Raw genomic sequence first — 13,062 nt, 5'->3', positions numbered from 1 at the left:
GAGCCAATGGGCCGGCGCCGCCAGGTGTCTTTTACCTGCACCACGTGGGGGAGGGGGCGGGCAGGTAGAGCCACATCCCAAACAGAAAAGCTTTCAGCCATTGCGCGCGCCTCCCGGAGGAGTCGTCCTGCTCCCTGCTTTATGCATAGCCGCTCTGGCCATTGAATCCAAAAAGGGCAGGCCCGCTGCGCCCTCCTTCCCACCCCCCCTTCCTGCCCGGGGTGTGGAGCTCGGGCCAGGTGTGGGCTTGGTGGCTGGTTACCGCCTTTTGCACCAGTGGCGGCTAGGAGGGGGGGTGGGCGCGCTTTCTTTTCTTTTTAGAAAGAAGGTTTGAGCCCAGGTTTCCCCTGCCGCCCTACCTCGCCGCCTCCCGACCCCCCCTTTCCCCCCTCCCCACCTATCGTCATGACGGCGTCTCCCGACTACTTGGTGGTGCTTTTTGGGATCACCGCTGGGGCCACCGGGGCCAAGCTGGGCTCGGATGAGAAGGAGCTGATCCTGCTGGTGTGGAAAGTGGTGGATCTGGCCAATAGGAAGGTAATTCTCCACGTTTTTGGGGGCCCCCTGCAAGGCGTGGGACAAGAAGTTTGTTGTAAAAGTTTTAAGGTAGGAGGAGGAGTCGGTAAACAAGCGCTCGTTTACTCGCTTTGGGAACCCTGGACGCGAGGCCTAAGAGGAGCCGGAGGAAAACCAAAGTTGTTGGCCCACTGCTTTCTGACCCTTCAGCCCCCACCGCGGAGCCGGCTTCTCTGGAAGCACGAGCAGAGCCAGGGTGGGGTCCCTGCGGCCGTGGCGCCCACTTAGGGGGGCCTTTCCGACCGGATCCGGTGGGTGCGGGGCGGGGGCTGCCACGCGCCTGCCGGTGGGCATCGATGCTGCTGCCCGACCCTCGGGGAGGCCCGCTGGGGTGGGGGTGGGGGGAGCGAGGGAGGAAGGTGAAATGAGATGGAGCCGGCGCAGCTGATGGAGGGAGAAACTGACTACTGCTTCTCTCCCGGGAGGTCGGACAGTTGCACGAAGTACTAGTCAGACCGGATCAGTTGGAACTGACCGAGGATTGCAAAGAAGAAACCAAGATCGACGCCGAGAGCCTGGCGTCCGCGCCGCAGCTGGACCAAGCCCTCCGACAGGTGACAGTCCTGGGCCTCGCTGCCCCCGGGTGTCCACGCATGCCTCCTGGGCCGAGCTGGAAGTGTACACTGGGCCATATGGTGGGAACGTTCCTTCCAGGGCCACCCAGACGCAGCCAGGTGGCCGGGTGTCGCGGTCCCTGTTTGCCACCCAAATCCAAGCGTCTTGGGTCGAAGCTGGCAAGCTTTTGAGTTGTGTCCTGAGTCATTGCAGAGGCCCAGCCAGGTTTTCCTCGTCGGGCTTCCGTAATGAGGAGTACGCCCAGGGTTTGGACCGCGGTGCCCGGTGTCCCCGCGCGCGCCTGGCCTCTCCCAGGGCAGGGGGCGCTGTGGGGCAAGCCCGCGGGCGAGGCGCAGCCGCGCGCCCCAGGGCTTCGCGTGCCTTCCGGGGTTTCAAAGCTTTGCTTCCTTTCGGCTTCAGGTGCCTCGGTGTCTGCGCCGGGGAAGGTTTGCGGGTCCGAACTTGTAGGACAGTTCCCTGGGTCACCGGGGGGGGGGGGGTGGCCTGAAACCCGGCTGCGCGGCACCGGGCGGTGCGTCACAGGTGTTTAACACCTGTGGAGGAACAGTGGCGCTCCGCTGGCCTCGTGGCCCTGGAACACAAATTGTGAATTAAGGGAGCAAATACACTCCTGCAGGAATGTTGCCAGCCTACGTGACCATTATGCATATTCGTTTATCAGAAATTTGTATCGTTTATAAGCCTTAAAAAGAAAAGGAATACTAGGGAATGATGTAATCCGAAGGCAACCCGCTGATGAAAAAAGACTTCTGGCGTCAAAATCATGAATGGATTTTCGGAAACTTGAAAGGGGGAGAGTAACCTTGTGGTGGTGGTGGGGTTTGTTGAGAAAGTTGAGATGGAAAAGAAGCTGTCAGCGTTGTTGCTTCTCAGTATTTGTGAATCTCTTCGTCAGTTTCATCCCTGTGTGTCTTGGTCTTTTTTTTTCTTTTTCTTTTTCTTTTTTTTTTTTCAGTTTAACCAGTCAGTGAGCAATGAACTGAATATTGGGGTAGGGACTTCCTTCTGTCTCTGTACTGATGGGCAGCTTCATGTCAGGCAAATCCTACATCCTGAGGCTTCCAAGAAGGTAAGAGGGTTCTCAAAAAGCGAGTGGACCTTTGGCGGTGACTGAAGGGATTTTAAAAAAATTTTTTTTTTAAAAAGCAAACAACTAATGGTTTATTCCGGTTTATTCTTCCATAGATGCGCTATACTTGAATGCCTAGGTGTTCTGAATTGCAGTGATTCTTTTTAGAAATATTCTGGTGATTAATGAAATACTTTCTGATTTTGAATCTTTTTTTAAAATGCTTATCATCGTCTTTCAACTAATATGATGTCTGACTTTTGAATATTTAAAATTACAAATAAGGAGAGATGCGTTTTAATACATGGTGATATTTCCATTTGAAGGACAGGGAGAGGGAAACACAAACATTTTTAGTTGTAATTACACTATTTTCATGAAAAGTTCTTTACAACTTGTAACCTAGTGAAACATTAGTTATACCACACTGTTCTTTGACTAACTTCAAAATGGAATGCTTCTCCTGTCACAATAATAGGGTTGTTGTTGTTGTTAAGTGCCAGCTGAGTCGCATATTGACCCTATGAAGGAGAGTTCTCGAAGCTTGTGTCCCTTTCATCCTCTCTCCAGGTTCGTATAATAGGGTTAGGCCATCTTAAACATTTTGCTGTGGTTTTGTTTTTTTATATATACAGAAGGTGAAGGAATGAAAAAAAAAAATACAAGTTGGAGATTGAATGTGATTATTTCTCTACCCTCCTTGAGACTTATTGTGAAAGGCAAGTTGTGAGCTTTAAAAGATGAAAGTAACTATTTTTATGTTTGAGACACATCTTACAAGGGAAATAAAGTACTTAGACAAACAATAGATGGCATAGGTAAGTAGTCTGTGCCAATTTTTCTCCTTTCAGTCAAAATAGGGAAAGGGGAGGAAATGAGAGATAAGTGCATATTGATAGAAAAGCTTGAGGAAGTAATTCAAGTTCCTATATCTTCACAGGTAACAAAATTATTTCCTCTATAGCAAACTCGGTAATTATTTGAAAAGAGGATTTTAAAAGTTGAATGTTAGACTGCTACCTGTCCCCTTAATCTGTGTATTATTAGATATATCTAATATTTGTAAATTATATATATTTTATAAACATTAGATTTCCCTTCATTCCAATAGAAAGGGACAAGATGTAACTTTTATTGGGCACAAAGAAAATGGTTATTATGTTTTATTTGTTGTTGCTTATTAGTTTTGATAAACTGCTTCAGATGTGAGAGAAGACATCTAGAGAAAAATTGTGACATTTTCCTAAGCCACTTCTATTTTAATTATAGGAAGTTGAAACAATTAATTTAGTATCATAATGAAAATAATTATTAATGAAAGAAACTAGGGAACTCATAAAAAGAAATAATCCTGCCATTCAAAAGATATTTTGTTTGTTGCAATGATCTTTAAAATTAAGATTTTAAAACTAAGGTAAAAAGTGCTTTAACATAATATTTTTAGAATTTTTTTATTTTAATTGTGATGTTACTGAGCTTACAGAAGAGTTGGACTTTGATTTATTTATTGTACATTTTACTCCCTCCCCCAGTTCACTTTCTCTTTTAAAATATTCATACATTATTGCACACAAAAAAGACAATATATTAACTTTTTAAAATTTTAGTGTCAACATTTAGTCTTCTATATTTTCGTAGGAAAAGGTGACTTACCAGGAAGGGCCTACTACATTGACTTTGGTTTTAGTGTAATATCAACAGCCTCTGCAGGTTACGAGCAAGATCAGTTCCTAAGTGTATCTTTCAGTCAAGTTTGTTGGTAAGTTAGAACAGGTGCACATTGTTCTTATTTAGCCTTAGTTTAGTGCAAGAAAATGTTTTCAGGAGGCTTTTCAATGATTTAAAAGCTTCACGAGCAACAAGTGCAGGTAATTGTGATAAAGCTGTTGTGACTTTCAAAGTGAGACCAAACTTATACATTATTTAGTAAGACAACTAATTGAAAAGCTAATCACAGGAAAGTGAAGCCAAACAGTGAGCTTGGCTGTGACTCATTAGCTGCAGCTACTACTTAACGCACAGCTGAGATTGTGAAGATGGCTAGGGTATAGAGGGCTGCTATAAGTGGGCGCTGACTCGACAGCACCTAACAAGAGTTGTCTGTAAGGCAGCTGTAACTTCCCTAGTGTTTGTATTTTGTATGAATGTAGCTAAGTTGAGGAAGAAGAATAGACAGTCTTCCCACATTACCTTGTATGGTCAAGTGGAACTAACTCAAGTAGACCAATCTTTTCTTTTTAGACATCAATAACTGGGTGATAGGGGTTGGTGTTTCGGAATTAGTGAGACTGGCTCAGGACAGGGAAGGATTCAGAACAGCTGTACATAGGGTTACTATACATTGCAGACAACTCAATGGCACATAACAATAACATGCTATGACAGGTTTGAAAGCAGGAGTGGTATCCACTTCCTAAATAACATGCCTCCAGAAACTATGAACTTTGATAAATGTCGATAGTTGTAGAGGGGCATAGGCCTTTTGTTCTTAAGGTTGCTATGAGTTGTGCACAACTTGAAGGCAATCAACAAGAAGTTCTTTTTATTACAGCTTTTAAATTAGTTTTTTTAGATGGTGTTAAGGATTCACTTTTGAATGCTGTGGCCACGATGCAGTGATATTTGCATGAGCAACTCATGTCTATGAAAATCCTATAGTAGGCATTCAGTGAAGGAATATATTAATACATAAATGCTACAGGCGTACATGTTGTTTAATGCCGTCGAGTCGTAGACGACTCATAGCGACCCTATGAACGAACAGCCTGAGCACTGTTCATAGAGTTTCTGGAGGCAAGCCATTTCGGAAGTGGATGCCGCTCCTGCTTCCAGGCTTGATTTAGTCGGGAAGCTCCAGCCAACACTGTCCACCATGGGTGCCCATTACTACGATTGGCACATCACTGTCACAGGCTTCAGCATCACAGCAACCACGAGTTACCTCTGTACAGCAGCGCACAGACCAGTGCTATACCACCTCCTGAATCTTACGTGTACAAATGAGTAAATTCCCACTAAGTGAACAAAAATATTTGAAATTCTAAGAAAAAGATTTTTAAAAATTCTAAGAAAAAGATTTTTAGTTTATTCCTTCCAACAAAAAACCAGTAAAATAAGATTTGTTATTAGCCTAATAGTTGAGCTTTGTTTACTGATGTCCGTCAAAACGGTGCTGGTAGCTAACAACAGATGATCTTACTACTTTGCCTTTGAGATTTGTAATACTTTTTTTAAAGTCTAATTTAAGTCATTGCGTACACCCTGATTAATGATTAGGAAAAAGATTGCACAGCAAGAATATGTTTATGGTAATTAAGAATATTGTTTATCTAATTATGCATGAACATATTCATTGTCAAGAACCCTATAATCAGAACTATTAAATTTTACTGTTAAATTTGAGAACTGACAAGGCTGCTGTTGCTGACTGAAATACAAGTGATGTTAAATGTGAAAAGATTGTACTGTTTTAATGCAAGACATGTAAAGTGTAAAAACCTGAATAAGCATCTGAAATGTTTTGAATGGCATATTTACTAGAGCACAAATACTGTTAGCCATTACTTTAAGATGACTTATTCTTTCCTCCCTTGATATTGGTACATGTATTCTAATATTATAACCAGTATAGGCCAAACTATGAAGAAGAAATCCACTCTTGCATTTTTTAATTCTTAGGTTCCTAATTATAGTGGAGTCTTTGAATCAAATTTAAATAATTGACAGTATCTCTTGTTCTTCCTCAGAATGTATTATTGCCTGAATGCTTCTATTCGTTTTTTGATCTTCGAAAAGAATTTAAGAAATGTTGCCCTGGTTCACCTGATATTGACAAATTGGATGTTGCAGCAATGACAGAGTGTATCCTTTTAATGAGACTCAAGAATAGTTTGAAAAGAGGGCTCCAGGAAAAAATATGGTAGTTCAAGAAACATTAATGCATTTTGTTTTATCAGCTTGTCCAAAGTTTTTCTACTATGCTAAGATAAAGAGGAATTGTACCGCTATGGGCTTATTTCAAAATGCTTATAATTTTGTGAATTTGAACAGTGATTGCTAGTTGAATGGATTTAGAGAAATGAATGGTGTTTGTGAGGTGACTATGCAGAATTCCATTTCAGAATTAGGCTGATTTGTGCCCATGACTTTAGAGAACAATTTGAAGACTTTTTAAAAATATAGGATTTATTTTTGACTGCTTTGAAATGAATATGATTTTTTTTTTAAAGTTATAGGCATGTGCTCTTTATTCATGTTGTTCACTCGCCCTTCTTTTAGCCTCCCCTGCCTTTTTAAAATATGTCTGAGACCTTGATTATGGTAGACCATCACTGGAGAGTGAGTCAGAATTTCCCTGCAAATTTTTTAATTACTAAGATAACATATTTTATGCATTATATATTATAAAATTAAATTTTATAATCACAAATCTTGTAATCATGAGTGCCTATCTTCTCTCATCCAGAAACTAAGTAAAAAGTTCTAAATAATAAGTGAGCATGTGCTTAATAGATCACATGAGTAAGTTACATTACTATCAGAGTCGTCATAAAATAAAGTATCCAGGATATTTTCAAGTTTGTGAGCTGTAGGTATTTGTTGTTAAACTTTCAAATTCTTTTTCAGAAACTAGTCTGCTTTTTCTTATTTTTAAAAAAATTCCTAAAATGCAAAATTGTGTTTGTGTGTTTTTCCTAACTGATTATAAGCACATCAAACTCACTTTTTTCCCTAAACTAATTTTTGTCTTACTCTTGAAAGTAAGCTGGAATTTATATTTAGTGATAATTGGTAGTGATTGGTCCAGAGTGCTAAAAAACAGCAATGTCAGTCTAGTATGTGTTTATATATATTACACAGTGTATAGATATATTGCAAAGTTATATTCTTAAATTGTATTTTAAGATACAAAGTTGACTTTTAGGTGAGTCAGTATGATACTCTGCTAATTATTTGCTATTCCTTTAATTCAGTTTTGTAATCTTCTGTTAATTTTTTTTTTAAGTTCTAGGCAAATGAAAATTGGAAGTGTTTGACTATAACAAGGGATGAATTGTGGCTAAACTAAAGTTGGTTTCTATTTTTTCTTTTGTTGTTTTAGTTGGTTTCTATTTTTAAAGTTTAAAGGATTGATGATCTCATGACCATTTAGTGATGCATTTATTGAAAAACTAGGGGCCTGTCTATCCCTTCCAGAATCCATTCCGTTTCTTTGGGCTTTCTCTAGGAAGAATCTTAGCAGTCACATTATTGAAATTAGATTTTAATCTTAAATTTTGTTTCCATTTAGCAAGTAAGAAAAGATTTTCCTGGCATTGGTTTTTATTTCACATTAAGCTTTGGTCAGTTATTTATGACTCCTGTTCAGACTTAAGCCACCATTCCTTAGGTTAACCACAGTCATAAAATTTGAATGTCAATTTGTCCTAATGTGTGCAAATATTTCCACCGCCCCTGAACAGAAGAGTTGTTCTATTCTTTTAGGGGACTGCAAGATATCCTTTCTAATATTCAAATGACACTGGCATTTGAAAAGACCCTTGGTGGTTTTGTCAAGGTGATAGGCTATCCAATGCTCCTGAAGTTGCTATTGCCAACCCTTGTAAAGGAATAAGAGTATGCAGGTTGACTTAAGTATTGTAGACACGTGGTATTAATCAGTTTGCTAGTTTCCTCAGTAGACTTCCAGTACTTTGAGTATTGGGAATATGGTTTATTAACTTTAATCCAATGGTGTTTTACATCTCTCTGATATTTGTGTTTATAATATCTTTTAAAATAAAGGAAAACACATGAGACCTTTAAAATAGTAATATGTAATATTTAAATAATATCCAGAATTTGCAGGCATTTATGGAACATCAATTTTAAAGACCGAGTCTGTTCTCATTTTGTAAATGAAGGAAGACCAAGGTGTAGTCATACAACCTGGTCTGTAATGTTGAGTGGACTTAACTTTCCTGAGAGTTTCTTGGGTTCTCCAAGCCTCACTTTTTTTTAAAAAAAAATTTTATTCTAATTATGATTTTTTATTTTATTATTTGTGTGTGTGCGTGTACCTTCAAATCAAATCTGACTGATACAGGAGGAGATTGTCCCTCCTTCCTCGGCAGAATTCTGGAGTGAAAGCTTTGCAAACTATCAGGCCCTATATAAATGAGAAGTAAGGCCACTTTGAAAAAGAAAAGGTTTATGAATTCCTTGAATGCCATTGTGGCTGTCATTTTAGCATTTCATTCTTACGGTTTTTGTATTAGTTCTAAAACCACGTCTGGAGTTAAGCCTCTCTGCATTGTTGTAGTTGCAGTTTTGTTTGCTGTTGAATTAGATAGTACTGCATGGAGGGAGGACCTCACTCATTTAGCAAGTAAGCTGTGGGTGGCATTTTGAAAGCTTTTGCCTAATCAGGTGAGGTGGCGAGACTGTGTTGGATGTGATAATAAGCATGTGGCTTCAGTGATTTAATTCACTGATTTATTCTCATTAATCAAAACCTCTGCCATTTTATTTATTTCACTTACCAGGTCTTTACTAAGTACTTGAACTGTTGTTGTAATGAAGATGTGTAATTAGGGAGTGGGTGCAGTGATGATGGGAGAAACTTAACAGTGGAGAACATAAAAATGTAGCCCAGTGGGAAAAGCAGCACCCATTTTATAACTGGGCAGATTGAGATTTCCTTAGTTAAATGTATCAAAATTTGAGCCCAAGTCCCAATTGTGGGAAAATCTTGCTTATTAACATGCTATTTGCCATCATCAAGTAAGAACCACCTCACAGCTAGCCCTCCCGTAAGTTTTCAGAGACTGTGAATCTTATGTGAGGAGATTACTTCTCTTTGTTCCATGGAGCAGCAGGTGGATTTGAACTGCTTGCCTTTGGATTTTTAGTGTAACTCACTGGGCAAGCCACCACGGATACCTTGACTAGGTGGAGTTATTTTCCTGAATGAACAAAGATCTTATGAAGATTATTTTAAATAATGACATTTAAGTTTATATTCTATCTTTCCTCAGTACATAGTGAGTGGTCAAATCATTCAGCCATGAAATGAAGTAAATTCTGAGTTATAAAATTCCTGTCTCGTAGGGCATGTGTTCTTTGATATAACTGACAAATGCTAGTTCAGGAGTTTAAAAAAATAAAAAAATCACTATATCACTCTTGAAACCCATCCAATGCTTGGTAGATATGTGGCTGTATGTTAGTAGCAGATTGTGACATTAGCCTGTATTTAAAAATAGGGAGAAAAATATTCTGAGTAGCATAGTGGGATGTACTCAGATCAGAGCCTCTTTTCACTGTACCCCCAGCCTTACTTTCCCAGTCTTTAAATGGGTATGACTGACTATAGATAATGTACCCACAGAGTTAAAGCCTGGCCCGCTCTGTATCCTCTAACATGACTGAAATCCTGCTTACCTCTGCAGGTCACTGGGTGTCTCAAACAAGGAAAAAACCCAACCCAGCTGCTGAACAACTTCCTTATTGACTTATGCTCTTGTTTAAACTCTCTACACTTAAAATGATTTTATTTTCTTAGGAGACTTACATAGACTTCTTAAGACGTAAGCTACGTGTTCCTCTGGGTACATTTTTTGGATTACTTGGGTTTCACAATTTATAAAATACTGTGGAATTCATTGTGTCTTTAAATAGTTATTTGTTCTGATTAGTTGAACTGGTCTTTGTAATCCTATGGACCTTTGTTACCCTGCTTAACAGGTGGGGAGGGTAGCACTGAATCTTCCTTGGTACCTTCCTGTGCAGGAAAGGGATTTAAAATATCTCCAAGTGTACACTTAAGCTAGGTTAGGAATATAACTTGTGGAGGTGGGAGGGACAGGAGGGGCGGAGTTATCTTTGGCATCTCATTGGCATGATGTGAGCCAGATCTGCAAATTTCCCTGGCTTGTGGTCTATAATAATTTAAATGACTAGAAATTGTATTCTTTGCCAGCACTCAGTAAAAAAGGACTTGTTAGGTTAACGACATGTGGTTTATTTTAATTATAAAATAATTTACTTCTAAGATGATAACTTAGTAATTCCAGGGCACAGTTATTACGGTTTTACAGATGGTTCTAGAAATCTTGTCAATATGTCTCCCTTTCCTAATTTGCTTATCCCATTGAAATGACATTTTCTACAGTAAAACTTTTTGTTTCTTGTTGTATTACTCCTTCCCTTATCCCAGAAGGTAATTGTCAATTTAGTTAGAAGTAATTTCTAACAAAATAGAAAGCCCTCCATTACAAAAATACCTCCTGAAGTAGCAGTTGTTAGGTATTGCCTCCATATTTTCTCAGTAAGATTCAGAGGAATGAAAAGAACTATGATTTTCAGATTCTTTTCTCAGAATTCTAGATTTGTTTCCTATCTTTCCTTTATGCAAATTGTAGTTTTTAAAAAATTATTTATTTTCTTGTTGTGTTCTGTTGAAACAGATCGACTGGCACAGGGGGAGATTGACCCTCCTTCCCCAGCAGAGAATCTGGTGGATTTGAACAGCATGCCTTTGGGATTGGGAAATCTTAGTTCTTTTTAACTGAAAAGTTGTTTTTTGTTTTTTTTTTTAACTGAAAAGTTTTTTTGTTTTTTTAACTGAAAAGTTTTTTTTTCTTTTTTTTTTTTGAAATCTTAGTTCTTAATAGAAGGATTAAAAGACAAAAGTTAGAACCTTTTTCTTGCCATATTTTATTTGTTCAGTAATCTAGACAGTTATATGGTTATGCACTAATGTAAATAAAAGCAAACACATGCATCAAAAGAAGTGAAAAATGGCTTTGTTTTGTGAGTTAGAATTTTGAGCTGAGATGCAATTAAGAATATAGTTTAAACTTTTTCAACAGTTGAAGTGTTGGTGTGTTTATATTATGATTGATTCTTTTAGATAGAAATGAAAACCTTAATTTAAAACAATTATTTGCTCATCCTTCCACAGAGCAGCTGGTGGATTTGAACTGGGTGCCATTGGGAGTACATTGCAGCTTCTTGCCACTAGGCCACCAGTGCTCCCTCTTAGCTAGAAAGGAAAACCTTAAAGCAGTTATTTGCAACTAAAAATGAGGTGTTTTGAAACCAACTGTGTCAGATTTTCAGGTAGTTGGCAAATACTAATTCTCTTTTTTGTAGATAAATATTGATGAGCTTGGTGAAAATCTTTCTGCTTCTAAATTTCTGCCTTGTGTTTCATAAATGTTACACTAAGAAAAGTCTTTCTAAACAGGCTGAGACTCTCTCTAAGATCAGTGCAAATGTAACTTGAAGGTAGGTAGCCTGTAATGTTAGTCTTGTTCCCACCACGTCTGTCTGGCTTTACCTCCTTCTTTCCTCATGGCATTTCACATTTGTAAAGCTGGCTAAGCCTGTTGGTTCTGTTGTGGCTGCCTCTAGGGCAAAATGAGTAAGTTGCATGACTAGCCATTAATCAGGAAGCATAGACTCATCTTTCCTTCCCTCAAGATCAGACGTGCACAAAGTAATTCAATATATAATTATAAATTGATAGGGGAAAAATTGGTACTAAAACTTTTCTTCTAACTCCTCTGTTTTTGTTACTCATGTTAACTTTTGTTAAGGATTAAGAAGTGAACAAACCTCCCTGAAAGGCGTTAAAAGACTGTGGATGTGTGTGAAGGGGTGCTTTTGGCATGCAGAAGGTTGAGTGACTTTTTAAACGTTAACAGCTTAGAGCTGCTGATCTTCTTAGTGTGCGATGGTTTGAACGGAAACATGTCAGTACCTGTTACGTGGAACCAAGTTTGTCAAATGTCAAAAGAATATTCTTAATTAAAAAGTCACAGAACACTTTAGCTATAAAATCCATCTCTACTCAAAGGATACTTGACATTTTTAACATAGTGAGTTTTTTAAAACCTATTCATTTGACTTTTTAAAAGTGTTTTACTGTTTTCAGTGAAAGTTTGTGCAAAAATGTAGGTTTCCATTGAACAGTTTGTGTGCAGATTATCCTATGGTCTTGGTTGTTTTTATCAATAAATTTTATTTATGTATTGAATTGAAATTGAAAATGTATTGAAATATAAAATTTATATATAAATGTAAATTTTGTACTTGAATTTTAAAATTTTGAGCAAAATATTGCTTAGAACAAACTTAGCAAGGCTTTTTGTCTTGAGAGTAAGAGAATTATTTACACACAGTCATATTATGTTTTCATACAAGCTCCATTACCTACCTACCAGCTAAGTGACTAGATGAGCTATGGAGTAAGTCCCAGTTTCTTCATTTGTTTGGTTTTATTATTATTATTATCTACCCAGTAGGGTTGTTGTGAAAATTAGAAGAAATGAACAGTGTTTTTAGCACAAAATGTTGCCAGTAAATGCCACTACTCACTGGGACAGATATTTTTAAAGGCTCCAAGGGCTGTGGAAAGAGGCAGGAAAGAGAAGAACTCACTCCCTGGAAGCAGTTGAGAAGGAAGTCACAGGAATAGTATCTAAGTGAGTCTTGTTGACATTTGTGACAGGAATTAAGGAGGGCTTTGGTGCTGGGTGAAAGTTAGTCGTAATCTGATTTTGTGAGAGGCTTAGGAAGATAAGAATTATTTTTATAAGAATTTTGGCTGAACAAAGATGAGAAAGATTCCTAAGTCCTGTCAAAAAGAGCAACGTGACTTGACTAGGGTGTATTTTTCATATTCTTATCCCTCCAAAACATAACATATCACATTTCTCCATTTTCTTTTTGGAGATAGAAAGTTATGATGTGACTAACTTGATGTGGCATTTTTTTTATTATTATTATTAAATTTTATTAGTTTTAATGAACATTTACAGAGATTTTGGGTTTTCATTCATTCATTGTTGCACTGT

At 38.4% G+C, this 13,062-nt stretch overlaps 1 protein-coding gene across 3 annotated transcripts in view; it reads left to right on the top strand.

The window, feature by feature from the left end:
- Positions 1-228: 228 nt before the first annotated feature.
- The window catches only part of ESRP1 (epithelial splicing regulatory protein 1), a 58,465-nt gene continuing 45,631 nt past the window's right edge, over positions 229-13,062 (top strand). For all 3 annotated transcript variants that reach the window (XM_006884582.1, XM_006884584.1, XM_006884583.1), the window contains exons 1-4: positions 229-537; positions 1,002-1,130; positions 2,108-2,221; positions 5,968-6,082. In XM_006884582.1, the coding sequence (XP_006884644.1) occupies positions 406-537; positions 1,002-1,130; positions 2,108-2,221; positions 5,968-6,082 (490 nt within the window). In that variant the 5' untranslated portion in view covers positions 229-405. The remainder of the gene's footprint in view (positions 538-1,001; positions 1,131-2,107; positions 2,222-5,967; positions 6,083-13,062) is intronic.

This window comes from Elephantulus edwardii, unplaced genomic scaffold (genome assembly GCF_000299155.1).
Source record: "Elephantulus edwardii isolate Elephantulus edwardi_28Jun2011 unplaced genomic scaffold, EleEdw1.0 scaffold00036, whole genome shotgun sequence".
In the NCBI taxonomy this organism is placed as follows: Eukaryota; Metazoa; Chordata; class Mammalia; order Macroscelidea; family Macroscelididae; genus Elephantulus; species Elephantulus edwardii.
This window is presented reverse-complemented; position numbering and strand designations above follow the sequence as displayed.